This window comes from Ruditapes philippinarum, unplaced genomic scaffold, assembly GCF_026571515.1.
Source record: "Ruditapes philippinarum isolate M1 unplaced genomic scaffold, ASM2657151v2 ctg6804_1_1_1_1, whole genome shotgun sequence".
Lineage (NCBI taxonomy): Eukaryota > Metazoa > Mollusca > Bivalvia > Venerida > Veneridae > Ruditapes > Ruditapes philippinarum.
This window is the reverse complement of record NW_026859616.1, coordinates 88,570-115,885: the sequence shown is the minus strand read 5'-3', so window position 1 is coordinate 115,885 and position 27,316 is coordinate 88,570. Positions and strand designations below refer to the sequence as shown.

The 27,316-nt window shown below is 32.4% G+C and overlaps 1 protein-coding gene across 1 annotated transcript; it reads left to right on the top strand.

Annotated features, from left to right (window-relative positions):
- Nucleotides 1-25,742, top strand: LOC132757244 (uncharacterized; the record flags this gene model as incomplete). The annotated part of the gene is given in 12 exon segments (XM_060748458.1): nucleotides 1-1,241; nucleotides 4,466-4,638; nucleotides 6,906-6,944; nucleotides 10,789-10,872; nucleotides 15,441-15,527; nucleotides 16,485-16,652; nucleotides 17,037-17,191; nucleotides 17,652-17,792; nucleotides 20,064-20,178; nucleotides 21,607-21,784; nucleotides 24,126-24,325; nucleotides 24,795-25,742. Coding segments are annotated over 12 exon segments (2,748 nt in total), but the record flags the coding sequence as incomplete, so codon positions are not given.
- Between the last annotated feature and the right edge of the window lie 1,574 nt (nucleotides 25,743-27,316).

The window sequence follows — 27,316 nt, the reverse complement described above, 5'->3', positions numbered from 1 at the left end:
GTATTGGAACCAGGATATCACATAGCAAGAAGGGGACCGGATCATGGAGGTTCAAGCTTCACTCATTGTCGGCACTCGACCCAGATTGGACGGCGATATGTTAACCTACGTCAGACATTAGAGGAACGAGCTCGCGTGGAACTCATGAGAGACTGTTTGTATCGGTTAAAATTATCAATCACGTTCGTGCGTGATTTACAGCAATTAGTTATGGAGGAGCATAAAATTTTATATAAAATTACGCATGATTGTGTCGATGAATTTCCCGTTAGTAAAATTTTCTGCCTTAATGCTTTATGTGAAGATTTACGAACTTTAATAGGTCATTGGAAATGTATAAAACAAAAACTGCACACAAATCGGTGGCTGCAACCGGTTCTTGGTTCATTGCATTTTCAGCTCGACCGTATAAAATTATCATTGATACATTTACAAAACAAAGCTATATGGTGGCTCGAAAAGTTTGTTCAAATAGGTTTACAAGTTTTTGCTCATGGAAATGTGGACGCCTTAACGCATGAAATGATATGGAATATAACGCGTGGTCTCGAAGATCTGAACCGAATTATAAATGGCTTACAACATGACAATCATACATCTACCTCTAAAATAGGCCTAAAATCATTTTGTACTCAACATATAAGTGCTTTAAGTCCTGATTCTACAAACTCTGTAGCGAATATCGGAGAACATGTTAAAGCTATTCCGTTTTCGAGGGTGCTAAGTATAATTGCCAATGAGAGGTCAAGATATGCAGCTCTGGAAACACACCGGTTTTTTACGACAAATCACGAATTTGTGAAACTTCTTTATTCAGGAAAATTACCAAACTTTGTTTGGACGGAGGAATCTAGTCACGTTAATGAACGAGCTGATAAAGACACCTCAGATTATCATACTGCTACTGGTAGCATGACCTCTCTTAGTGCAGCTATACTAAAGGTCGGCAGTATACGCGCACCTGATTTGTCAGACTCGGAATCTCCTTTAGTGGAACTAGCTCGACGAGAACACTCCTTTGCTGAAAACTTTCTACTAATTGTGTGCAATTCGACGAACCTTTTGCGGAGAAATGACCATCAGAAATCGAGGCGAGCTGTCAAGTACAGTCAGAGCATGATGAATTCGGGTAAACCTCCGCGTGGTGATACACCAGTGCTTTCTAGAAGTGATTCTTTGAGGAAGTCAGTCTCCTGGGGTGATTCTGCAGACAGCTCAATAAAGTCGCAGCTTACGTCAAGGTGAGATTTTGTTGTTATAGTTTGTAATTCTAATTTATTAATCCAGCCAAGGAAGATGTATCTCCGGAACATTTTGTTAAGGGGGCATAAAGCTTTGCTCTTGTCTGTCTCTCCTGCTTTCAGACTGTCCTGCTGTCTGTAAGTAGACTGGTTTAAGTAGCCGGATGATAGTAGCATGTAACTGCCAGTGTCATAAATCTTTCCAAAAAAAAAAAAGAAAAAGATTTGAGATCAATCATCATCTGAATTTTTCCCTTGACTAATTAAAAGCATGTTAAGACTTATGTCATGTGTAAATTATAACTGCTTGAGCCATGAAACTTTCTTTGACCAGTCGTTAGCATTACTTTGAACTAAGCACCTTGGAATGCAAATATTTGGAAGATTGGCAGAGTTATAACTTCAGATTAATATAGATAAAGCATATTTAGGTCCTCTTTTGGTGGGGAGAGTGAGACCTGTAGAATCATTCCTTTGAGACTGTCACTGACAATAAAGCTATGAATCCTTAGACTTATCTTAGACTTATTGAAGCCATTTTGTACTATGGACTTGTCCATCTTTGAATATAGGAGGGATTCTTTGAGATTTCGTCAAGTTGTTTATCTGACTTTGAATTAAACATGTTTTAGTTTGCTACTTTTAAGGAACATAATTATATAGTTGGGATTACAAAAATTTTACCTTGCCACTGAAAGCCAGGCTTTTACTATTACTGTGACAGCGAATGAGCAGAGGCGCCAAATGGGTGTATATTATTATATAGAAAAATACTAAAAAGCAATCTGCTAACTTTGAGCAGTCTACTGTTTAGAGCCTATAGCCTTGTCAGACTTCGCAAGCAGATTTACATGTATTAATATCACATTCATAGGAGCACAGTTGTGGTTTTAAGTTTATACAATTATTGAACAGTGCCATTCATCTTGATGCTATTTGTGTCCATGCAGTCAAGTTTCTTGTACATTATAACCTGAGTATCTAATGACACAGGCATGACATGGCTATATTATTTACTGTCGGAATGAATGATGTGTGCTGCTATTTTAATCAAGGGACATGACAAGGGGCAAAAAGGTTCATGAAGATAGTAACTTTGTGCATAAATACTTAGGTGTTGGTAGAATAATGCTGGTAGAAAAACTACATATTGTCACCTTAGTGAAGTAATGGGTTAAATTGTTCATATAATTAAACATATAATTTAATAGGAATTAACCCGTTACTGCTCTAAGATGACGTTATGTTTGGGTTTTTTTCAACTTGTTTGAGAACAAGTTAGTTAGCGTTGGGATTTTGGTTATATACACACGTAGGGAAGACTGGGCTTGCCTAACTGTGTTGCCTCTTTAAATAAAGTTGTTATTATCATTATTATTATTATTAGTCCCCTACCGGTTTACCGGAGGGGACTTTAGGTTTACCCTCCGTCCGTCTGTCCGTCAGTCCGTCTGTCCGTCCGTCAGTCCGTCCGTCCACAAAACTGTATCCCGCGATAACACAAAAAGTACTGAAAATATTTTAATGAAACTTGGTATATGGATAGATGGCAGTATGGAGATTATGCACGTCTTTTTTTTTCTTCCTATTTTGAAAATTCTGGTTGCTATGGCAACAAATAGACTGAAAATATGGCAAATTTTACACATAACCTGGTTCACGCAATAACGCAAAAAGTACTGAAAATTTTTTTATGAAACTTGATATATGGATAGATGGCAGTATGGAGATTATGCACGTCTTTTTCTTTTTATCCTATGCTGAAAATTCTGGTTGCTATGGCAACAAATAGACTGAAAATATGGCAGATTTTACACATAACCTGGATCCAGTGATAACGCAAAAAGTATTGAAAATATTTTTTATGAAACTTGACATATGGGTAGATGGCAGTATGGAAATTATGCACATCCTTTTCTTATCTTCCTGTGTTGAAAATTCTGGTTGCTATGGCAACAAATAGACTGAATTTCAAGATTTCTTATTCTAGTTTTTAAGTTTTTAAACTATAAGTTCTTTATTTCTTAAGGTATTTTCTTCAAACTTTAAAAATAAGTTGCTAGTCATCAACCACATCATATGTGACAAAGTTTACAACTCTAGCACAAAATTTATCAGAATTACCTCCCTTGAACTTAAAATTTTCATGAAAAAAAACATTGTTTTTTTTAATAACTTTTTTTTTTCTGAACGTATCTACTTCAAACTTCATATAAATGTTTCTTATTATCACTCAACATTTGTGAGTGTTGCAAGACTATTTCCAGAAATATGCCCCTTTTGAACTTAGACTTTTTTTTGAGAAATTGGTAATTTTTACTCCAACTTCTTCAATCATGATAGAATTTTCTTCAAACTCCCACATCATTATAATATGACAAGGTTTATAAATCTAGCATCCATATTTCCAGAATTATCTCCTCCTTAAACTTTTAATTTTCCTATTTGTTCTTTTAACTTTCATTTACTTCAATTTCAAAATAAATATTCAATATTCATACCTTCATTACTAATTGTTCTTTGTTACAATCACATCATGTATGACATCGTTATCTCCTTTTTTTTTAAATTTTGCTTTTAAAATGTTATATTTTGATAACAGGGATGTTTAAAAAATAACTTTAGACTGTCCTTCAGTCCGTCTGTCTGTCTGTTCACTGTGATCACTTTTAAAGAACTTTTTCAACAAATTTACTTAAAATAGAAACATAAGTGAATGGCCCTTCAGAATGGTGCTTGGGCTCTTACCGGTAGGGGACTTATGGATTGCTTGCAATACTATGATAATTGCTTGTTATTATTATTATTACACCCATATGCATTATAAGTCACAAGGTTTTATTCAGAAAAAAATGAAAGGAGTATATTGTTGGAAAAAGACATTTTTCAAAAATCTCACAGTATCTGTAATTTTCATCATACATATAATTATATCTTATCAGAATTAATGATTCATCTGTCTTTCTTTTGAAATGAATTTGAGTCTGCTCAATGTGAAAATCTTTCAGTTCCAGTTGTGAAATTAGTATTATGGAAATTGGGGAATAACAAAATCCACAACAATTGTCAAATTATGAATATTTATAGTATTTGGGAATTTTAGACCCTATTTTCGAAAAAATATCAGTATAGACATTATCTGCCATAGTAAAGGGGTCTCTTTAAGGGACATGTTTAAAAAAGGGAAACACATGTACACAATACTGTTAAGTGTTTATTTTTAGGTACATGGATTCATATTGGAACCATTTTGGAACCAGTTTATACATGATGTTTTATGAACCATGTTGGGTACGACAGAAGTCGCTGTATTTCTCCGAGATTGGTAGTGTTTTAATGCTCAATACCACAGTGATAGCCCTTGTCAAACATATGATTCAACATGTCTGCCTCAAAGGTATGGTATAGGTTTTTATTTATCAAAACATTTAATAGATGTAACTTGGATGGTAGATGTTTATTCACCAAAGCTCACAGTGATATAGTCAAGGAAATTTTTTTTATATTGAACGATTTTTTTCTCTCATTTCTTTAGATTGCACATGGCTTTTAATATGCGAATTGTGATTAAGACACAATGCTTTGTATTAGGTATGTACAATTTATAGTGTATCGATTTCTAATATTTTTGTTTCTTAAAAATGAATATTTTTCTATAAATTTAGTATAGAATATTAGTTTTCCTTTGTGTAAACAATGCTGTTTAAAGATATACTATGCTCATCTTCTTTTGGTAAAATACTTTTATATCAGAAATTTAATGAAATCTAGAAAATTCTTACTGAATATCTCTAAATTGAATGAGAGAAAGTACAAAACTTTTCTTTTGAAAGCTGCTTTCCCAATTACTGGTCAAGATTATTTTGTTCTTTATTAAAAAAAACTGCCAGTTCTTTTAATGACACTTTGTATTCATACTGTGTTAAAATGTAGTTCACATTATCTTCTCTCTGTGTACTCTAAAGGTGTTTATTTTACTTTTAAAGAGAGACTGTATACCAGTTATCAGTATTTTTAAATATCAAATTTTAGCATAGTATATCTTTAGAAATAAAAGAAATTTCTAGTAAAAATAAACATTTTATTTTTACAAATTGTCACACAAATAAATAGAGATTTATTATAACACTGAATTAACCTTATAGACTTATATTCTAATGCTATGCAGAACATTTCCCATAGAAATATGATAATGATTAACCAACCTTTACAATATCCTGAAATAAAACATAGCTGTTACAATTTACTCCCAATTAAACTAACTCATTAGTTTCTGTATACATGATTGGCAAAAGATTAAAAAGACATTACATTGAGTGAACAGTTATGTCTTATTGGCATCATAAAATAAAACATAGCTGTTACAATTTACTCCCAGGAAAATTTACTTTCTATATGCATGATTGACAAAAGATCATGACATAACATGGACCATACAGTGATGTCTAATGGCATCATAAGATAAAACATAGCTGTTACAATTTACTCCCAGGTAAATTTACTCATTCATTTCTGTATGCATGATTGGTAAAAGATCATGAAATCACATAGACTGAACAGTGATGTATAATTGGCATTATCATAATTGAATGAAAAATCTAATCCATTTTACTCCCATGTTATCAGCTTTAGAATATCTATGGTAAGATATTGTTTCTAGAATCAAAGTGATAGATGTCTATTACCTCTATATTCTTTATGATTAAGATATGGTCTAGTCAGTCAGATGAGAAAAATGTATATTTTTGTTTTACATAAAGGTGGATTCATTTTCTGATCATATAAACTCAATTCATCTTTTACATATCATTGATAAATAATCGGTAAAAAAAAATAATATCTATTTTTTTCTGTTAAGTTTAAGAGCAAGTTATTTCAGTGTTGTAAGGAATCTTTGAGACCTATTATAAATCACTATTGTAGTTAGTTAGATGTTTATATTTCGGTACTTAGTGACCTTTTAGCTAGTATTATTATGTAGTATTACATGGCACGGAACTGAGGTATGACCTTACTGGCAATCATGTTTACATGGTCAGAGACTTTTTAGGGTTCTCATTCAGCAACATTTTATAAATAGATATAATAGATATAATTTTTTAAAGAAGCTACATACCTTTTTCATATTTAATTTGTATATTTACTTGACATTTATTTAGAAGTGATCAGTACATGTACATTCTTAACAATTCTTGCTATTGCGCAATATGTTTGAATAACATAACCAAGTTTTTATAACAATTTTATTGAAACAGTTGACTTGTAAGTTTATACTAATGTCAATTCCTCATAAATTGACTTGTGTCATCAAAAAAAGGTTGTTTGAAGTAAAATAAATTTATACTTTAAAAAAAGGTGAGAAAAGTATATCAAAAAAATTGATTCTTTGTTCAAAACTCAGAAATTTTCAATAAAAAATTGTTGGTATCTGGTAAGGGACATCTAAAGAAGTAGCCAATCATTTGTTCCTTACTTTAAAAAGAGCCAGAAATTGAAGAATATGTTTAAACATGAAACTTTCTAAATGATAAATGTATCGATAGAATTGTGCCTATCCATACTGGATAATTTTGTTCTATATATTTTCACATATCAGTTCCATGTAGTTTTCCCATGTAGATTGATCACATTATTGTATTACTATTTCTGTTCTTGCATGATCAGTATCACCACCTTTAGACAAGGATTCAACTAGCCAATCAGGTAGCCTTTTACATTTTCATCACTGTGTGTTGTTATTGTTATCCAATCAAAGTGCATGTTACATTTCCCACTTGTTATACCCCCGCACAACAAAGTTGTAAAGGGGGTATACTGGAATCAGCTTGTCCGTCCGTCCGGCTGTCCGGCGGTTTTTTCTTGTCCGCCCAATAACTTAAGATTCCTTTGACCCTTAGTCTTCATATTTGGCATGGAGGTTAGTCATGATTAGTAGATGACCCCTGTAGATTTTGAGGTCACTAGGTCAAAGGTTAAGGTCACAGGGGCCTTGACTTCAAAAAGCTTGTCCGCCCAAATAACTTAAGATTCCTTTGACCCATAGTCTTAATATTTGGCATTGAGGTTAGTCATGATTAGTAGATGACCCCTGTATACTTTGAGGTCACCAGGTCAAAGGTCAAGGTCACAGGGACCTTGACTTCAAAAAGCTTGTCCGCCCAATAACTTAAGATTCCTTTGACCCACAGTCTTCATATTTGGCATGGAGGCTAGTCATGATAAGTAGATGACCCCTATTGACTTTGAGGTCACCAGGTCAAAAGTCAAGGTCACAGGGGCCTTGACTTCAAAAAGCTTGTCCGCCCAAATAACTTAAGATTCTTTTGACCCACAGTCTTAATATTTGGCATGGAGGTTAGTCATGATTAGTAGATGACCCCTATTGATTTTGAGGTCACTTGGTCAAAAGTCAAGGTCACAGGGGCCTTGACTTCAAAAAGCTTGTCCGCCCAATAACTTAAGATTCTTTTGACCCACAGTCTTCATATTTGGCATGGAGGTTAGTCATGATTAGTAGATGACCCCTATTGATTTTGAGGTCACCAGGTCAAAGGTCAAGGTCACAGGGGCCTTCATATTTGGCATGGATGTTGATCATGACTATAAGGTGACCCCTATCGATTTTGAGGTCACTGGGTCAAAGGTCAAGGTCACAGGGACCTTGACAAAAAAAAAGCTTTTCTTCTCAATTGCTAAAGAATGTCCTGTTAGCAATGTATTGATTTTGACATTTTCACATTTGAAGCATGTAGAATACATAACTTAGCAATGCACTGGCTTAGTAACCTCAGATTTGGCAAGGAGGTTGTCCTTGAGCTCTAAATGGCCACTGTTGATTCTGACAAAGTGGTATGCGGGGGTATTCACGCCATGATAGTGGCAGTTCTAGTTATTACTGTTATCCTATCAGAGTGCTTGTTAGATTTCACTTAGCAATTCCTATTTCTTTTTTGAATAAACTATTGTTTTTGCATATATTTGAAATATTTCAGTTCATATGCCTGTAAAGTGACTTTTTACATTGAGTTTTTAACTGACTTGTAACTTTCCCCAAAATTTCATGCCACTAAAAACAGTGTCAATGTAAAAACTCCAAATTTCAAGGCAAAATCAGGATCCCAGTCTTTTAGGAGATCCAGCTTAATCTGTATTTAATTGTCATGGAAATTGTTAAATGATTAATGCAACTGAAATGTTTCAATAATTGTTGTATATTATTGATGTTTTGAATTTAAATGTTACTTCATTGTTCTGCATGTTCCATTTTTAAATATTTATGAATTTAATTTCAGTTGTTTTGAAAGCTTGTGTTGAGATTTTAGAATTGAGAAAATACGTGAATTATGAATTTCTGAATTTTTTTAAACTTTTTTATAAAATAGAAGTCCTTAGGAATTAAGACTGTCAGAGCTATTAACATTGTAAGATTTCTAAGAAAAGCATGTGGTTTAGAAGACTTGCCTATGTTACGTCAGAAGTGAGCCATGCACATCCAAGGGCAACCAGCCGGATTAATGTAAAATCTTTTGTATTACCTAATGAACTTGGAAATGTCCATTGGCAATTTTGTTTATGTGATTTCAGTATCAAAATACAAAAAAAAATGAGCTGATCTGAGCCAGCAGTTTATAGGGTCCGCTTAAACTGCAGGAATGTTGTAAAATCAGCTGTTTTTGTGAGGCTAAGATTTCGCATAATTAACATTTCCAACCAATTAACAAGGTTAAATATTCTCTGATTTCTACCTGCAGTTCTGTTAAATTTATATGATATTTAGATACTTGGCAAATATTTTTTTGTGGTTAAGAAAATCTTCAATTTGTGAAATTAATAAAAATTCAAAACTTTGCAAAAATTTCTCCTTTTACAGTATTATATACAGACCCGTAAGGTTCAGTACTTGAGGCATAGGCTACTTGCCACCGCTACTTCATAGCCTTTTGGAAAGTTTACCAGCATGTTAATTCTATAATTTTATATCTATACCAACTGTGAATAGATACTTTTAACTTGAAATTGGCACTTGATAAATTTTAATGATCTGATAAGTGAAGTAGAATCTATTATGTATCTTATAATATGGCAAATTTCCTAGAAGAAAACAATTTAGACAATATGTGATTCAAAGAGCATAGTTGTTAATTGATGTAGCATATTGTGAAAGTGCAATACTTAAAGAGATGGGTAAATTATTCTGTAGATATAATTGCACGAGCATTAATCTTTTAAATCATCAGAAACATTTTTTGAAGGTCAAGGTTTTTGTAACTGAGTCAGTAGTCAGACTTACTTAAATAGATTTATCTACATTAAAACAAACTTAATGTTGATGATATGCAAGTTCCCTTATTTTCAGTTGTTTGCTAGCATATCTTAAATTGACCCAATTGTAAATATGGGTCCATTACCTTAAATTTTACCTTATATTATAAATAAATTATTAGTTATAAAGACTTACGACATGGTATAAACAGTTTAAACTGAGGTACAATGTAAGCATATATTACTCTAGCTGCTATGCATTAGGGGTTATATAGCATACTGGCATTTATATATTGGTCATATAACCTGCCACAAGTCTTCGCACAAATTTATAATACTGCACAATTCCACTCTTTAAATGAAATTATAAATAATTTAAAGTGAATTGGTCTGTTATGGAAGGTATATAAAACAATAAATTATTATGTTGATATATAATGTTTAGTATCAGACAGACATAACAACAAAGCACAAACTAAATATATATAACTGTTGTTGGCAAGTGAGAGATACAACTGATCAGAATTATTACATATATTTATATAGCAGATGATATGAGTTGTTTTGGAACAAAATATTATTATTATCCATATAAATGTTCATACTAAATCACTTGGAACTTAATCAACATTTTTTTTCATTAGTAACAAGTCATAAGAATAGTCAAATAATACATTATACATTTCTAATGTTTTTATCAACATACTGCATTGTAGACCATTCCACTTTAATGTGGCCATTTTAAGATAGGTAATATTATTGATATGATTATACTGTGAAAATAAAGGTTACAAACATGTAGTAATTATATAGCAATGTTCATTAACCTTAAATCTGCTGGACTTGAAGATATATTAGACTTTGCCCTAGGCCAGCCTGCACATCTGTGTAATCTGACCAGGCTCTATACTGTGGCTGACCAATTTCAAAATTTTCATTTTAATATCCCCAAATATTGTTGATGGAATGTTCCAAAACTAAAAGCTAGAGCCAAGCCAGCCTGCACATCCCTCTAGTCTGACCAGGCTCTTTACTATTGGCTTTTCATGTTGATATCCCCAAATATTGTTAATGAAAAATTCCAAAACTAAACAGTTAGATGAGTCAATTCAAGAAATCCAGCAAGTTAACGGGTAAATTAGATACTAGTAACTTATGATACCACATAGTATTTTACAAATTAATGATATCATCACATTGTAACATTATTTTACCATATTGTTGTTTGTCTTGCATGAACTCTGTGTGTGTGTGTGTGTGAATAAACACCATTATGTTGTTTTAGGACCCCCAAATATGTTGCGTCACCCCATTGACCCAAAGTATCCCGACATAGGTGTTCCAATAATCCTACCTGATCCTTTCCCAGGTTTGTAAAAACTGTGTGAATGCTAGGTGTTTAATTGGCATTAAGTGATTGCTAATTTCTTTGCATGCTTTTTGCATTTATAAGGACTTGCCTTTGCAACAAGTAGGACTTGCCTAAATGCTACAAGTTTAACGAGGTATCTTTAATGATCTTTAACGAACTGCTTGTGTGGGGGGAAGGATTTCTATTTTGTTTACAGTCTGTAGAAATACACATAGACAGTATAAGTCAAAATATATCCTTTATTGACAGTCCAAGAATTATGTATTACAAATACAATGTATAATAAGACATGTTCTTAATTAAGAATTCTCAATACATGTGTATCAATATATAAAATTCATAGACAATTTATTTCAATATGATAACAATTATTCATTAAAATTAAGTTGGGGAAATAATCACTCACTTAGCATTATGAGAACATTTTGATAATTAAAATAGGTAACAGGTACCATGTCAACAAAATGTATATAATAAAATACTTAATTTACATTACAAAAATCAATGTTCAATGTATTCATGTGTTCCAAAAATATAAGTCAAATTATGAAAAATATGTTGTAAGTAAAACATAAAGTTATATTTTAACAAGTCAGTAATTAAAGTAAATTTACAAAATTTCATTTCCTATAGATTTTAGAAAAAGAGTTAAAATATAAAATAAAGTTTAACATGAGTTAAAATATAAAATAAAGTTTAACATACCTGTAGAAATACACATAGACAGTATAAGTCAAAATATATCCTTTATTGACAGTCCAAGAAATTATGACTGTCTAGCCTTAAACTGTCTATTTTATAGGTATGTTTTGGAATTGTTTGAAAAGTAGAATTAATTTATTAATGGGTTTTCACTTTGAAGTTATAAATGTCAAAAACTAAGAAGGAAATAAAGCTGTGATATTTTACTCAACTATTATTCTGTATTTGTTTGTATTTACTCTATAAAAAACAGTCCATCTGTTGAACAAAGAAAAGTGCTAAAAAGACATAAAGTGCTTCCTTGGCTTAAGCAAAATGTGTTGATTTAACAACATCTTAAGTATGTTTGACATGTTAAGAATGATGGTTTCTATCCCAAAGTTTGAAGAAGTTATTACTGTAAAAATACATGTTATTTTAAGGTTTAAATTTGAAAATACAAACAAGTAAAATATAGATACAAAAATGTACAAAAATATGCATTATGTAATATAAAAATATAACTCATATTTGGGGTTCCTTATACAAGTATAGAATCACCCAGTCTGCACATCTCTACAGTTTAGCTTAAGATTCTCAAGGGTATAGCTCATTTCGGACATTTTTGATATTGAAGTCCATAAAACATTAATGGACAGGTCCACTGAGTTAATGGGCAAGTCCATTATATAAAGTTAACTGTCCAAGATTTGCTGTGAATTGATGTGATATAAACTGCTTACTGTAACCTTTGTTGTATTAAATTGATCATAATAAATATTTAACTGAAACCAAGAAATAATTGACAAAATGTTGAAGCTTTCTTTAAAGATTTTCTTTTAATTAAACTGAAGAAACCTTGTTTATCCTTGCTACATATAAGGTCAAGCTTTGCTGCATAGTTATCTGATGAAATGCTAATTCTTATTTATGGATCTTAATAATTTGATCAAAACTTACCTCTATTTTTACACTATGAAACACAATAATGATTATGCAGTTGTACTTGGCCTACACTTTATCTGTGTTGTTACTGTCCCAGTTGCAGTCTTGGTACCCTATTTTGGTACCAATCTATAGGCCAAATATTGTTGTGTATCCTTGATTCTTAAATACTGTTGGCAAGCTAAAACTGCTGTGAATTAATGCTTTTTACATGTTAAACATACATGTATTTACCATGGATAAATATTTTTTTTAAATGCTTAAACCATGGTTTTATAACATGTTATCATTTTGAATCCTGAGCCAGAGCACGAAATGGACAGCATACTTTTTGTAGTTATTTGATTTATTGCTAAGACTTTGTGCCAAAAGTTAATTAGCTTCAAAGTAAACTGGCTGATTGATTGGCCTTGAAACTTACTTTAATAAATGCTGAACTATGATTTTTTAGCTCAATTATCTAATCGAAAAATAGGGAGAGCTGCTGTAACTGCATAGGCGTCAGCGTCACGCTTTGGTTAAATTTTTGTGTGCTGCATTGTCATTGCAGTGAGTTTAAGGTTGGTATCTCCAATCTGAAAGGAATGGGTTGAAACTTCAAGCATTATTTGAGAGCATAAAAGGAGGTCACTGACCAAGGCCAACAACACTGTTTTTGACAGAACTTTGCTCCTTTTTAAACTTAGAAAATTCTACATTGTCCAAACTCTTGTTTTACTATCTGAAGCAATGACAACAGTCGGGCATGTTGTCCTAATGACAGGTCTTGTAATAAAAAGTACTTGCATTTGGTGTGCTTTGAAAGTGAATTGCTTTGGTCTTTTGGGACAAGCTTTGCTGTGTATATAGTCTTTACATTGTACTGTAAACTGCAATACTATAGGTCAAGCTTTGTGCTGTGTATGTCTTGTTTTTGATGCTAAACTGTTCAAGTGAATTGTAGTGCTTGAGTATATTATACTAACTAGTACATGTATAGACTTATTAGAGCTAAATTTAAAGATATTTTACCCATATCCTCTTTTAAGCCAAATTAGTATGATTAGCGTTTAGAGCCAGACCTGTATGCACATTAATGGGGTATGACCAGGCTCTATACTGTTGGGTGACTAACTTTCGAAATTTCATCTTCTATATATCCAATATTGATAATAAACAGTTTAAAAAATGGAAGGCAAAATATAAGTACAAGTACAAGTACAAGAAATTTAACAGCTTTAGGGTTATCAGTTGAATGTATCTTTGGTTTGTTACATACATGTAATCAATTAGAAATTTGCAAAATTGATATTCATGAGATATTTTCTGTGTTGCATGTTGTTTTTGCTTCTCTTTTGGGGTTGTTTGCATTGCTAGAGTGCGTTATATGAATGGGTTTGTGTATTTAATCACAGATTGTGGTGTGCATGGTTTTTTTGCATGGTGACACTGGTGCTGTTTGTTTATTATGTTTGCATGTGCAACTTCAAGAACACAGAACTTACTTATAATATACATATATTTACTATTTTAATAAAAGATAAAGAAATAAATTGGAAATATTGTTATATGTATTGTAATTTGATTATTTGAGTCGAAAGAATATATAAATATGGAAAAATAAGTATAACAAATTTAACTCTGAATAAGATGCGATTTTAAAAAATAAAGAGAGCAGTGGCCTGTAGTGGTTTAGGTGTCAGCAGCTCAGTCCATATATCATTAGTTTGAGCCCCTCATAGATCACAACCATGATTGCTACTCAATCAGTACCAGTTAAAAGTAAAATTTACCTAAAGTAGTGAATGTTTTTTGTCCAGCTTGAAAGATTGTCACATACAAATTATTTCAGCTCCCATCGAGAGTACTAAGGATTTAGGCTCAAGTTAAACTTATATTTCTCTCTTATTACAGTCTCATTCTAATGCCGCCAGGGAAATATACTGTATAATAAACAGGGAGCCGCATTGATGGAGATGTAGTTATCTATTATTTATAATTATTGTACGATTATAAGACTTTCTTGAGGAAACGTCTGACAGTCATAAAATGCCCCAGTCTGTATAGCTGTTTACAGTAGACAGAAAATTATCACTAATTGCTTGTACAAGTTACTCCCCGCTGTGTATAATGTGAACATATTAATGAACACCCTGGAATAAATATTCCTGTCAGACTTGTGGAATTTTTGTTATTTTCTTCCACAAAAAAGAGAAGATTTTAGTGGCTAAATTAAGAAAAAGAATTAGGGAACAAAGTAGACCATGATCAGCCTGTTCAGAGATATACTTACAAGATATACCTGATATACTGGGCTGATCTTGGTTTGCACTGGTCACACGAGTAGATTTAGCCGCCACCTGCTGCCTACAGATTAATCAGATTCTTTGAATCCAAAAGCTCTTTTATGCTTCTTCCTAATTAAATTACAATTAAAAGTTTGTGATAACACACTGAGACCTTAAGTGCCTCGAAGTTTGTGAGGGGGAGAACAACAACAAGAAAATAGTCAATTAAAAAAAACAATTTAAATTGTACACACTTTGAATTTTTGTTGAGAATTACCTCAATAATATGAAATGAGACTGTTTATTATTAACTTTCTATAATAATTATATAAATTCAACTGTTTTCAGGCTTTTTTAATATATTGAAGATCATTTTCAACATATATTTTTCAAAATTTTTACAACAATTTTCAGAATTTTAACTTAATTTAAGAATAATTTGACATCTCCAAAAATTGAGTGTTAATTGTTATAGAAGTATTAAGGGGACGATATAATCAAAATAATTGTTCTAGCAAGGGCCATAATTCATTCATTAACAACACAGACTGGTTAAAACTAATAAAAGTCTTTGTTTATATAACTCGTCTTATGCGCAGTTTATATGGTACTTGTACAAATATACAAATCTTAAACCTATGTTAATGAAGAGATACTATTTATATTTTACAGATTTGTTTCCACCTGGTAGTGTCGTACCAATGTTAAATGCAGCTAGAAAGTGTCTCCATACTTCAGCCTTTGGAGCCTGGGATACAAGTAAGTTTGTTAAAGCCTTCAAGAAAGGAGTTAGGAGTTTTAATGTTGGTAGCTCTATGCAAGCATTCTTTACACTGTTGCCTGACCAATAATATTAGGTTTTGAAATCTCTGCAATTACATATAAAATATATAAAATCTCTAACTTGCCATATATAATAAAAAAACGTCAATTAAAATTTGCCCTAGCTTTTGACCTTATGGCCTCCTTGTATGTATAATAAATGCTGCTGAAGAAGGCTGCAAGGTCAAAAGCTACGGCAAATTTAAATTAGCGTTTTTTTATTTAATATATATTTACATGTACAAGAAAATGAAATGGGCATGTGGAATCTTAGTTCTATAAGTGCAACATTAAAGCTAAAATAGTGTCATTATTTTACATTATGCTCCTTTCAAGTTGGGAGGCAAGTTTCCAAGTTAAAAAAACCTATACTTTGTACCATACTTCATAAGTGTCTATGAAAAGGGTTTTTTTCATGGTAATTTTTCCAAAGAGAAATTTCTTCCTGAGTGTTGATCTCAGACATCAAGTCTTAAATGGTTATATGTGTTCACTGCTGATTCAGAAATCATGTAAGCTTGGTAGTCTGTAACTTGGGGAGATAGTGGGTATCACTAGTTAGTTATCCAGGAGAGCATGTGAGGCAATCAATTGCCGAGATATGACCAAAAAAATCTGGAAACAAAGTGATCCCTCGGAAGCATTAATCACAACAAAATTACATCAGAATTGCAGACTCGGTTTGATTGAGTCTGTACATGAGGGATAATGAATAAGTGCAACATCCCTCATGCCCCCTAGCATAGGCTATGTTATAAATTGGTGAAACCTGTAAAACAATTCAAATAAACGAGAACTGTACTTTGCATTGTGGCTTAGCCTTAGTGGCCAGATTGCCTTTTCCAAATTTTTAATGTAATTAGATTTGATAAAAATATGAATGATTTTTTTCAGTGATGTGTGAAGCACTAGCCTCTAATAGACGTGACAAATGTTACCCCTGCCCTCTAGTGGACGGAGATTACAGTACGAGAACGGGAATGCTGTTACGAGATACGTACCAACCGGTGCTCAACCTGCTCAGAGAAAACCTCGGTGAAAACACTGATCCTGCACCAGGCGGTGAGTGTTTTTAAGACTCATGTGGAATCTTTAAATTTAAGGTTTGGATTCAGCACAGTTGCTCTTTTTGTGCCCTGAATAATGCAGAGTCTTGACTCTTTCTCCACCAGTATAGCTGAAAAGTTGCCATAAGACTATCATAATGTTTGCATTACATAAAAGAACACTAAAACCAAGCAAAACAATGAAATTTGGCAAAGGATTTAACATTTTTTACTGATACTTTTATATCTTTAAGTTAATTAGATTAATTTGATTTGCCCTCGCCTTGACCCGACAGTCTGCTTTATTCTGATCTAAAGAATAATGACCTTTACCCCGGAAGATGATGTTTTTAAAGTGTTGTTTGTATGTAAAAATTGACAATTTTTCTTGTACTTTCAGGTTTACCAGCATCTGTGAACGAGATGGTTGCTGTAGCATCAAGACTGGTGGCGACATCTAGTGTATCGTTGCTATGGTGTCGTAATAAAACACATCAGTATCTGGCATCAATGGCCGTTGGTAACTTCCTGCTCATTTCGCAAACTGACTTAAAGGTAATTTAATCGATTTCACTAAAAATGAATAATTAATTGTTCTTGTGCTTCAGATTTAATAAAAAATGTAGGTAGGACTTTACATTAAATTACATATGAATTGAGGTATTATAAAAATTTGACTGACTGAGTGGGTCAGTCACTGACTAATTTGGCTCACCAATAGTATGACAAACATGATTTATTGTCAATCCTTAAAAAAAGGAGGTATTTAGAAATTATATTGTCTAGTAAGTTACCGAAATAGCCTTTCCTCTGTGCTAATTTGTTTAACTGATGAGTGTTAAACTATTAAGATTTATTTTAAGATAGAACAGAAGCTTTACAATGAAGACTTAACTGTTCTTAGACAAAAAATTATCAGCAAGAAGACCATTAAGTTCTTCTTTAAAATTTTGGGATATGATATATATTTTTTTTTAGTTTCATCATAGGTAAATTTATAAAAAAAAAATTTCAGATTTTGATTGACGAGTCTCGATCCGCTCTTTACCAAACGCAGATGGTATCCAAGTCACTGTCATCAAAAGTAGGTCAAGATTCAGTCATTGGATTAGGTCAGATCGCAAACCAGCTCAGTACAATAATGGACAGTCTACAGGTGATTATTATACTGATTGAGCAGTAACGTCTTTAGTATTTTAAAGCACTGAAAGTTGAAAGTTTAGCTTAAGTTGATTGTTTCAGTCAGCCGGCTAAGCTCAGTAGATAGCCATGTTATTATTGCCACTGTTGAAATATTGTTGGAAAATATATCAAGTTCATACCAGAATTATTCATTGCTATTCTTTTTGAAATCCTGTTGTCCCACAGTACATGTATTAACAAATAGAATGGAGTATTGTGCCATGTTAACATTAGCAGATATGCTGTATTTGGTATGCTGCAAGTTTCAAGCAAGTTTTAACTATTCTTGGAATCTGGCACGTTTTTGCAAAGCTAAAATTCCGTAAACTGACATATGAATGTTTAAAATTTAAAATAGGTACATTACATAAATTCAGCTAGGAAAGGATGATAAAAAATCTTGGTTGTTCAAAGACCTCAACATATCCTCGTTACTTCTGACATCGCGTTACTTCTAATATCTCGTTACTTATGATATTATTTTTAATATTACTTCTGATATGTCGTTACTTCTGATATCATAATGGATTATGAAGATAATCATTTTAATGCTCTTTACTTTAATATTCACTCATTATTACTTTCCATCTTGAATATAAATGTTCGGTTGACGTTTTCCATAGTTTGTGCAGTAGAGGCCATCCTCGTTTTTGCGTGCTTAAGATGTAATCATTTCCCGGCTGCTGTGCGTATGTATGCGCTCCATAAACAAGGGTCTGGCAAAGTCGGGCACAAATTAGGATTTTTATAGCTTCAAACTCGTCATTGTTAAGACTGCATGTCTTGTAATATCCTGAAAGAAAATGGCCGCCTACGTCTGCTTGGCTTTCATCCGGGCACTCAATGCTTATATAAGCAATGCAAATAGCAATATCAAACACAATGTAAGAGTAAGATATGTCAGAAAAATCAATCACAGCAGATACATCATGGATGCGTTGGTCTGTTGGTATGTCGTGTTGTCCAGGGACTTCGTGTACAATAATGTTCTGGTCATACAGGTCCCCGTGAATTACACCTAGCACAAAAAATGACAGCATTAGAATAGGACTTTAACATACATATTAAGTGACAAATTTTCCCATTTTTTCAACTGTCAACTGAATTAGTAAACACGTTGCAAAAATTTAAATTACAAAAACTATAACGAAGGCACTTAAACATCCCGTCACTCTATGTACAAATCGGCTACATACCATTACACTTAAAGTCGAAGTAAACTTACAATATTATCGACAATAGTTAAGCAATTTTACATCAATAGAAAAATTATCAATAGAAAACAACCCATCAAAATCATTCTTATTTTACATACATATATAGTATTTTTCACGCTCTGAATTTGCCAATGTTCAGAACACGAGAGCTTGAATGAGCGAATGCATTTGGACAAATTATTATTTTTGGTGCATGTTGCAAACAGTTTCTCGTTTGCCATATGAATGAATTATGGAGGCTATTCTTTGCCAAAAATCCAGCCTTTGAAACTTGACAATGCTTCCCCGCCTCTACTAAACAGATAAGTAAAAATCTAATTGACGATCCGAGAGTTACATACTGCACTAGTATTAAGCATTTTGATTGTCTCGATTTGATAAAATGGAAGCTGTAAACATGCAACTTAGATAAATTGCAGTAACGTCTTTAGTATTTTAAAGCACTGAAAGTTGAAAGTACTACTAAAGTTGACTGTTACAGTCTGCCCACTAAGCTCAATAAAGAGAGCTACCAACTTGTCATCAAGGGGAAGCTGGATCGATCCTCGGGCTTGGTGTAACTACTCGGTGACAATTATTCACTGACATTCAGACTAATTATAGTTTGTCTCTCTTGTCTATTATCGTTGATTCAGAAATCATGTGATATTAGTAGTGGCTCACTTATTTGAGGTATTGTAAGTTACTGGCTGATTAGCCAGGAAAGCTGGTTAGCTGGACGAGCCGCAGAGATTTTTGACCAAAAAACGTTTTAACATTGGCATAAAAACCAGGTAAAACTATCAACCTGAGAGAATTAGTATCATCAATCCAATTTAAGTATTTAGCATGGTAGTGTTTAATATAACAAACTTTTATTTCAATTTAACCAGAAAGATAAAAAGGTCGCTTAATCGAATACAGAATGATATTTTTCAATGCCATTAAGATAATTTGTTATGCTCTCAAAAGGGTGGCATATTAAAATCTCACTGTTGGTCTATCTGTGCCTTCCAAATTAACACAACATTGTTTCTGTATGTTTTCAGGGACTGTCTAGCCTTAGTATGAAACAATTCTCAAGAAATTGTACCAGTTCTGCGATGGAATATTTCAAAGGCAATATGCCAGTTGGAAAAGTGTGGAGGAAAAAACCAGAAGCAGGTAATGCCAAGAATTGTATCAGTTGTATTTACATAAAATTTCTTGAAATAATATCAAGAAAATATCTAAATCATAATTGAAAATTGAAGTAGCAGATTATCACTTAATCATGTTTTGAATTTTGAGTGCCAAGGATTGCAATCTAACGTAATTTTCAAAATTTGAACTCTTTACAGAAAAACAAAACAAACTATTGTTGGGTTCTTATTTTCTCTATATTAGATATTAAGGACACCCTTTCTGGTTTCTAGTAAAGAGTAAGTTGGCAGATAAACTTTTTTATTAGTAAACCAGGGACTAAAAAATTTAGAAATTGATTATGGCAAATCTTTGATATGACTGTCATATTTTGGAAACTTGTTGTCGTGTATTAAATAGTTACTGCCTTTGTTGAAAAAATCTGTACATGCAGAACATGGTTAATACCTACCCTGCTAAATTATAAAATATTTAGAATGGACTTGCCTATCTTAGCGTCTGTTTTGATTAAACCATTCATCATTTTTAGGGAATATTTCAAAATAAGTACTTCCTGAATAGCAATCAGTGCAGACCATATGCAGACAGCATAAGGAAAATGGGTTGATGCAAGCAGGCTAAGAGTTAAATGACTTAGCTCAAAAGCCAAAATTATTCTTAATATTATAATCAGTAATGTATAATCAAGTGTTGAACATATTGAACATTTATATAAATTTAAGACAGTAACATACTCGACCAATTTAGAATATAAATCAAAGCACAGAAGGCGCTAAATTTGTTTGGGTCTCAGAATGTCAGAAAGGTGAAGGTTATGAGATTATAAAACAATTTGTTTTTGTATAGTGCCACAATTGCTTTCCAGCGTTTTAATTGTAGTAGATTGGCTATAAGACTAATTGCAACACTGATATTCAATCCAATGTTTATTTGACTTAAACAATTCGGAAAAAAAAGAGTTGCCTTAACTGGGATTTGAACTCCAGACCTCTCACTTCCTAAGCGAGCGCACAAACCCCTCGGCCACGGTGAATTTATATGTTAACGGCCTGAAGAAAACCATTTTATTCTAAATTAGGGTTTGTAACGACGCTAGCTGTTGTTTAACACTTGTGTAAATAATCATGGCGCCTACTAAAAGCATGTATATCTATAAAGAATAAAACAATATTAGAAATCTTCGACCATTCGGGAATTATTTTGCTTGAAAATTAATGCGCCTGTCATGTGACCATATTTACGCAGTGATCTCCCCTGAATCTTTCGGCCTTAGTGTTACATACAAAGGAAAGTAACCGCTCAAAAGCGGACTACTTTCGGCATTTGCAATTAACAGCATTAGAGTCTGAAATTTCGCTACCATTATTTGTTTGGTCTGACGACCCAAACAAATAAAAATTATTGTTGTACATGGCAATTCATCAATATAGAATAATTTTATTATTTCAGAAGTACCTAGAGATCACAATATATACATAGAACATGCCTTAGAGACCATATTAGAGCCTATTTTAGAGGGTGTTAGCAAGCTAAAGCAGACGGTACAACTCAGTGTTATCTCCATAGCAACCGAGGCACTGTGTCAGGCATGGATGTCATTTATACTTCAGGAAAAAATCAAATTTAGGTCTGTATTTTTGAAATTTTATAAAAATAATCCAATTTTGTTATTTTCATGTATTTGTATGAAGAAAGGCTGTCCTTGGTTTAAGGTCTTTGAAATGTTTTTGTTTGTTTTTTTGTCAGAGGGAATAAGTGATGATAAGAGTTTGTTAATTATATAATAACAAGGCTCTCCACTATACTATTTTCCCTGATGTCTTGGTCAGAACCGCTGTTGCTACTAACATCTTCCTGGGTATTACAGGGTGTAGTAAACGGTGTTCTGCCAAAATGCTCTGATAAAAGGCTCTCTAGTTCCTGAAAATAAAATACAAATAATATATTAATCATACCTCTTTATGCAAAATCTAATATCAAACATAAATGACTAATAAATAGAAAAATTAATTGCAAAATCTAAAAATTTAACATTTTACTGTTAAACTTTTTGCTATTTGTTTAATCAGCATGTGATTAAAAAAAATGCCTAAAAAAATAAGATAGAGGCAGGTTTTGAACCTCAACCGCCCGCACGAAAAGCGAACGGCGTAACCGTTTAGCTACAGAGGCATTTACATTTATCAGTGAAGAAATATTTTCTTTATACAACGGCGGTGTTTAAACTGAAAAACAGCGCGGTTCCAGACGACAGTTTACACACTAATTCCAGCTATTTAACAAATTAGTTATCACATATAAAATGTACATGTACGATCCATATACCAAAGTTTTAAGTGTTTATTCGTTATGTGTAAATATATTCATTTGTAAATAGAATCTATTTTCATGTAGACTACATCTAGGATTAGTCTCGCAAAGCGGCAAATATTTTTCTTTTAATTTATTAGATTCTAGTTCTAGATGAAAATAAAAATAGCTCTAGAGAAAAAGATAAATGTCGAAACATTCATGCTAGTCTATAAACCATGATAAACTTTTTTCCAGCGTTTAAATAGGCACCTGATGTGAAAAGAGATTCACGAATGTATTCTACTTTCGTTTTCAAATACCGACTGACCTTCAAAACATTATTGATTCAAATGAAATCAGATTTAAAACATAAACATACAGTAGATTGTTAAAAAACACGAATAAAGAAACTTACCTCTAGCTCTTCGGCCATTTTACGCAAAGAAAATACGTGTAACCTGTCGATAATAATCGTAAACAAAACTTCTAGATTAACATGTGTAGTTTCGCAATGATCTTCCGGTATGACTTTTGACGTCATTTATGATGTTTGCGCATTATGTCATTAAGACCCCAAATCGCATGACGGTGCTCATATATTTTAGTATAGCTAAACTCTGTACTGTATAATTATGAACGTCAAATTTAGTATTGAAATTGGCTGATAAAAGACAATTTCAGAATTGAAATTGGCAAAATATGGGCAATTTTAGTTTTAAATCTGGCTAAGAATGGACAATTTCAGTATTGATAATAATATTAGCTATGAATGGACTATTTAGTATTGATATTGGCTATGAATGGACTATTTAGTATTGATATTGGCTATGAATGGACTCTTTAGTATTGATATTGGCTATGAATGGACTATTTAGTATTGATATTGGCTATGAATGGACAATTTTTACATTGAAATTGGCTAAGAATGGACAATTTTAGTATTGAAATTGGCTAACAAAGGTCAATTTCTGTATTGATATTGGCTAAGAATGGACAATTTTAGTATTGAAATTGGCTAAGAATGGTCAATTTCTGTATTGAAATTGGCTAAGAATGGACAATTTTTACATTGAAATTGGCTAAGAATGAACAATTTTAGTATTGAAAATGGCTGAGAATGGACAATTTTAGTATTGAAATTGGCTTAGAAGGGACAATTTAAGTATTGAAATTGGCTAAGAATGGACGATTTTAGTACTGAAATTGGCTGAGAATGGACAATTTTAGTATTATTATTGGCTAAGAATGGACAATTTTTTTCATTGAAACTGGCTAAGAAAGGACAATATAAGTATTGAAATTTGCTAAGAATTGACAATTTAACTAATTATTTTAGTATAGAAGTTGACAGACAATATAAGTATTGAATATGGCTGGGAATTGGAAATTTTAGCACTGAAATTGGCTATGAATTTTAGTATTGAAATAGCACGAGAATTTTAGTTTTTGAAATTTCCTAAAAATGATCAATTTGAAATTTAGATCTAGACATGGCAAGTATTGTAACAGCATGGTGGAAATTATACTGGTGATAAACTAGGAATGATGGATAGACAGGGCTCATAAACAGAAATTTGATATAAACAAATCTTGTCAGTTTGTAAGTAGTTGAATAATCATGGATGTTGACAATATAATTATATTTCATCATTTTTTTAATGCTCTCATTGCTACAGTTACACAGGGGCGTGTCAACTAGGTTGTGATGTAAAGTACATGAAGTCATGGTTACATCAGAGTATCGTCATGGAAACGGTACAACAAAGCATTCTAGATCTGCCAGTACTCAAAACACTCAGTGGTGTTGTGCTTATCCTAATGAAGCAGCCATTCAAGCGATCTTCCAGCAAGTTCAGGGGATCTGCGTCTGAAAATAGTAAGATTTATTTTTTAATTGCATTATGTTAATAAATAAAGGAGTAGTGTGGCTTTTGTATTAGCCCTGGTGTCAGTAACCGAGTGACACTTGGTGGGGAGGCTTATTTACTGCTTAAAGTATTGAGGGTTGCTGTCCAAAACCAATAGGTCTTGCTAAAACATTTTGTGAAAGTAACCAATGAAGATATTGACTCGAAATTTCACACATTTATTCAGGATCAATCTCTTTTTGGATAAGAAAGAGCAGTTTTTCCAAAAATGTTCAAAATCTAAATTGATAATGCTTTCTTACTAAAATGTAAACATCTCAATCATTTAAGCTTGATTTGCATGGAAGTATTTATTATTTGCTGATTGGAGAACAAAAAACATATATGAATATAATAAATGGTAGTTTAAAGTCCAGATGGATTTTATTTGGTAATCTACAATATGATATTTATTTTTATGACATATTCCTTCTGCAGGTGAAGACAATTCAATGGATTATATTCAAGGCGAGAGATCAGTCTATGAAAGTGAGGACAAAATTAGCCACGTGTCCAATCCAAACGAATGGCTGGCACTCAGAGTGCAGGGAACTGGCAGAAGCTGGCGAGGGATTTCATCATGTTTAAATCCAGATCCTCAATAATGATTGGTCAATTGGTACTACAAAGGGAACCAATGGAAACTGGAATTGAGTTTTTTCTAAGTAATGATTGGTCGATTTCGAGAACAAATGGAAACCATGGGAGCAGGAATCGAGTTTCAACTTGCCATAGCAACATCTACAAACAAGCTTTTATTGTTTTTCTTTTTGTTTACAAGGAATCAGTTTTTAAAGGAAAGAAATGCCTGTCCTGGTTATAATTTATATTCTTAATGTGTGGATGATTTTAAAGGTCTGTTGAATCAATGGCAGCTAGATATGAATTTCATCATGTCTAAATTTAGATATTCCTGAATAGGTTTTTTATTTCTTTTTTGTATACTGGAAATTAATGCTTGCAAGGAGGAGAATCTTTGAATCTTTACATCTAGGCTCATTTTTGAAATTTATTGGTAGATTAGTAGAATTTTAACTGATTTAAGACATGAAGAACCTTGCCAGTTTTTGCAAGCAATGTTTGAATATATACATGTAAATGAAATGTTCATACACGATTGTGTTTAGATCTTTAGATCCATAACAATGGAGGAATTAGATTTTAGGAAACCAGCTGAACCTTCCTTAGCCTCAGTTTGAATACTTGATATTTATTGGCTGGCTTTCATATTACTGGGAACCAATGAAATCAAAGAGGAAGTGAGGTCAGCATATTTGATGCTGCAGCAGAAGAAGAGAGGAACACATTATATTGCTCAGAAAAACAATCTATATGTCACAAAGCTGAGATTTATCACATTTTGCCAGTACCTTGTATATTTGATATAATTATTGTTTTTTTATTTATTTCTATAATTTTTCCATACTTTGGCAAGCTTTATAGAATTTGAAATCTACACAATGTAGTTAAATTGAAGGAAAGTAGAGCTTTTGCTTTTTAGTTTTTGCTTGTGGCTTTACATAGATCTTTGTCTTCATTTTTTGTTTACAAATTATTATTTTGTCATTACATGTACTTTATGTATGAAAATTATTTTTTTTATACAGTTGATATCACAATACATGTACATTATGAATAGAATTCTTAATAGTAACATTTTACTGTTGTAAGCCTATTGCTCACTCTCGTTATTGCTAGATTAGATAGAAATATTTTCATTAACTTAACCTATTTTTAGATCATAAAATCATCTTACTTTTCAGAGTCAGAAATTACATTTGACTTATTAAACACATATTTTTTGCTGTATCAAAATCAGACGTAACTGATGTGGAAAAAAATTTATTGCAGAAAATGTGCTATAACTATCACATGACATGTATGTGCAACAGTTAATAAGTGCTATAACTCACTTCATAAAAATCATATCTTAACTGAAACTGTAGATACTGCGGAAATAGGCAGAGACCTGAATGTTAATTTTAGAAAATGTATGAATAATTGTCAATACATAGTGTATTATGTAGAACTGACTTTCAAATTAATAGACTATCTCCGGAATTAAGACTATTTGGGGGTTTTCTCAGCTAATCTGTAGTTACAAACTTTTTTCAGTTACAGCTTTGAAATAAGTGAAAAAAGGTTCACTATTCCATTGTAATTTGTAGTGCACCCTGAAGCTATAGCGGTAAAAGTTTGTTTGTATCTACGGATCAGCTGGGGAAAAACGCACATTTCCCGAGTTAGGATAATTTCTATTTGAATGAATATTATGTAACAAAGAAATATTTTTCATCTGATAATGTTATCATTTCATAAACACCACCTAGATACTAAGGTTATAAAGCTTGTATGAAACATTTCTCTTTCCTAGACTTGCTTGGATATGTAAGCCCCAGGTCATTTAACCATGCTGTTACTTTTAATATGAATGTCATTCAGTTAATTTAAGGGCATATAACTGCTACGATACTTAAGTCAAACCATTCAATGATTTATCTCCCCTTTTACACATACAGTAACAATGTGTTAATAGAGAAACTTAACCTTGTGCTCTTTACTTAATTCTTTTCAGTTTAATAAAAATGAATATTATATGCGACAAATTGTTGATCTTGAAGATTGAACGTTGCATTCTTACCTTTGCCTATGCTGATATTCTGACTTTGGGTTGAGAATGTTAGACAAGCTGCTGCCAAATTATTTATATATCTTGTGATGAAATATATTTGGTATTTTTAGTCCCCTACCGGTTTAACCGGAGGGGACTTTAGGTTTACCCTCCGTCCGTCTGTCTGTCTGTCTGTCTGTCAGTCCGTCCGTCCACAAAACTGGATCCCGCGATAACGCTAAAAGTACTGAAAATATTTTTATGAAACTTGATATATGGATAGATGGCAGTATGGAGATTATGCACGTCTTTTTTTTTCTTCCTATGTTGAAAATTCTGGTTGCTATGG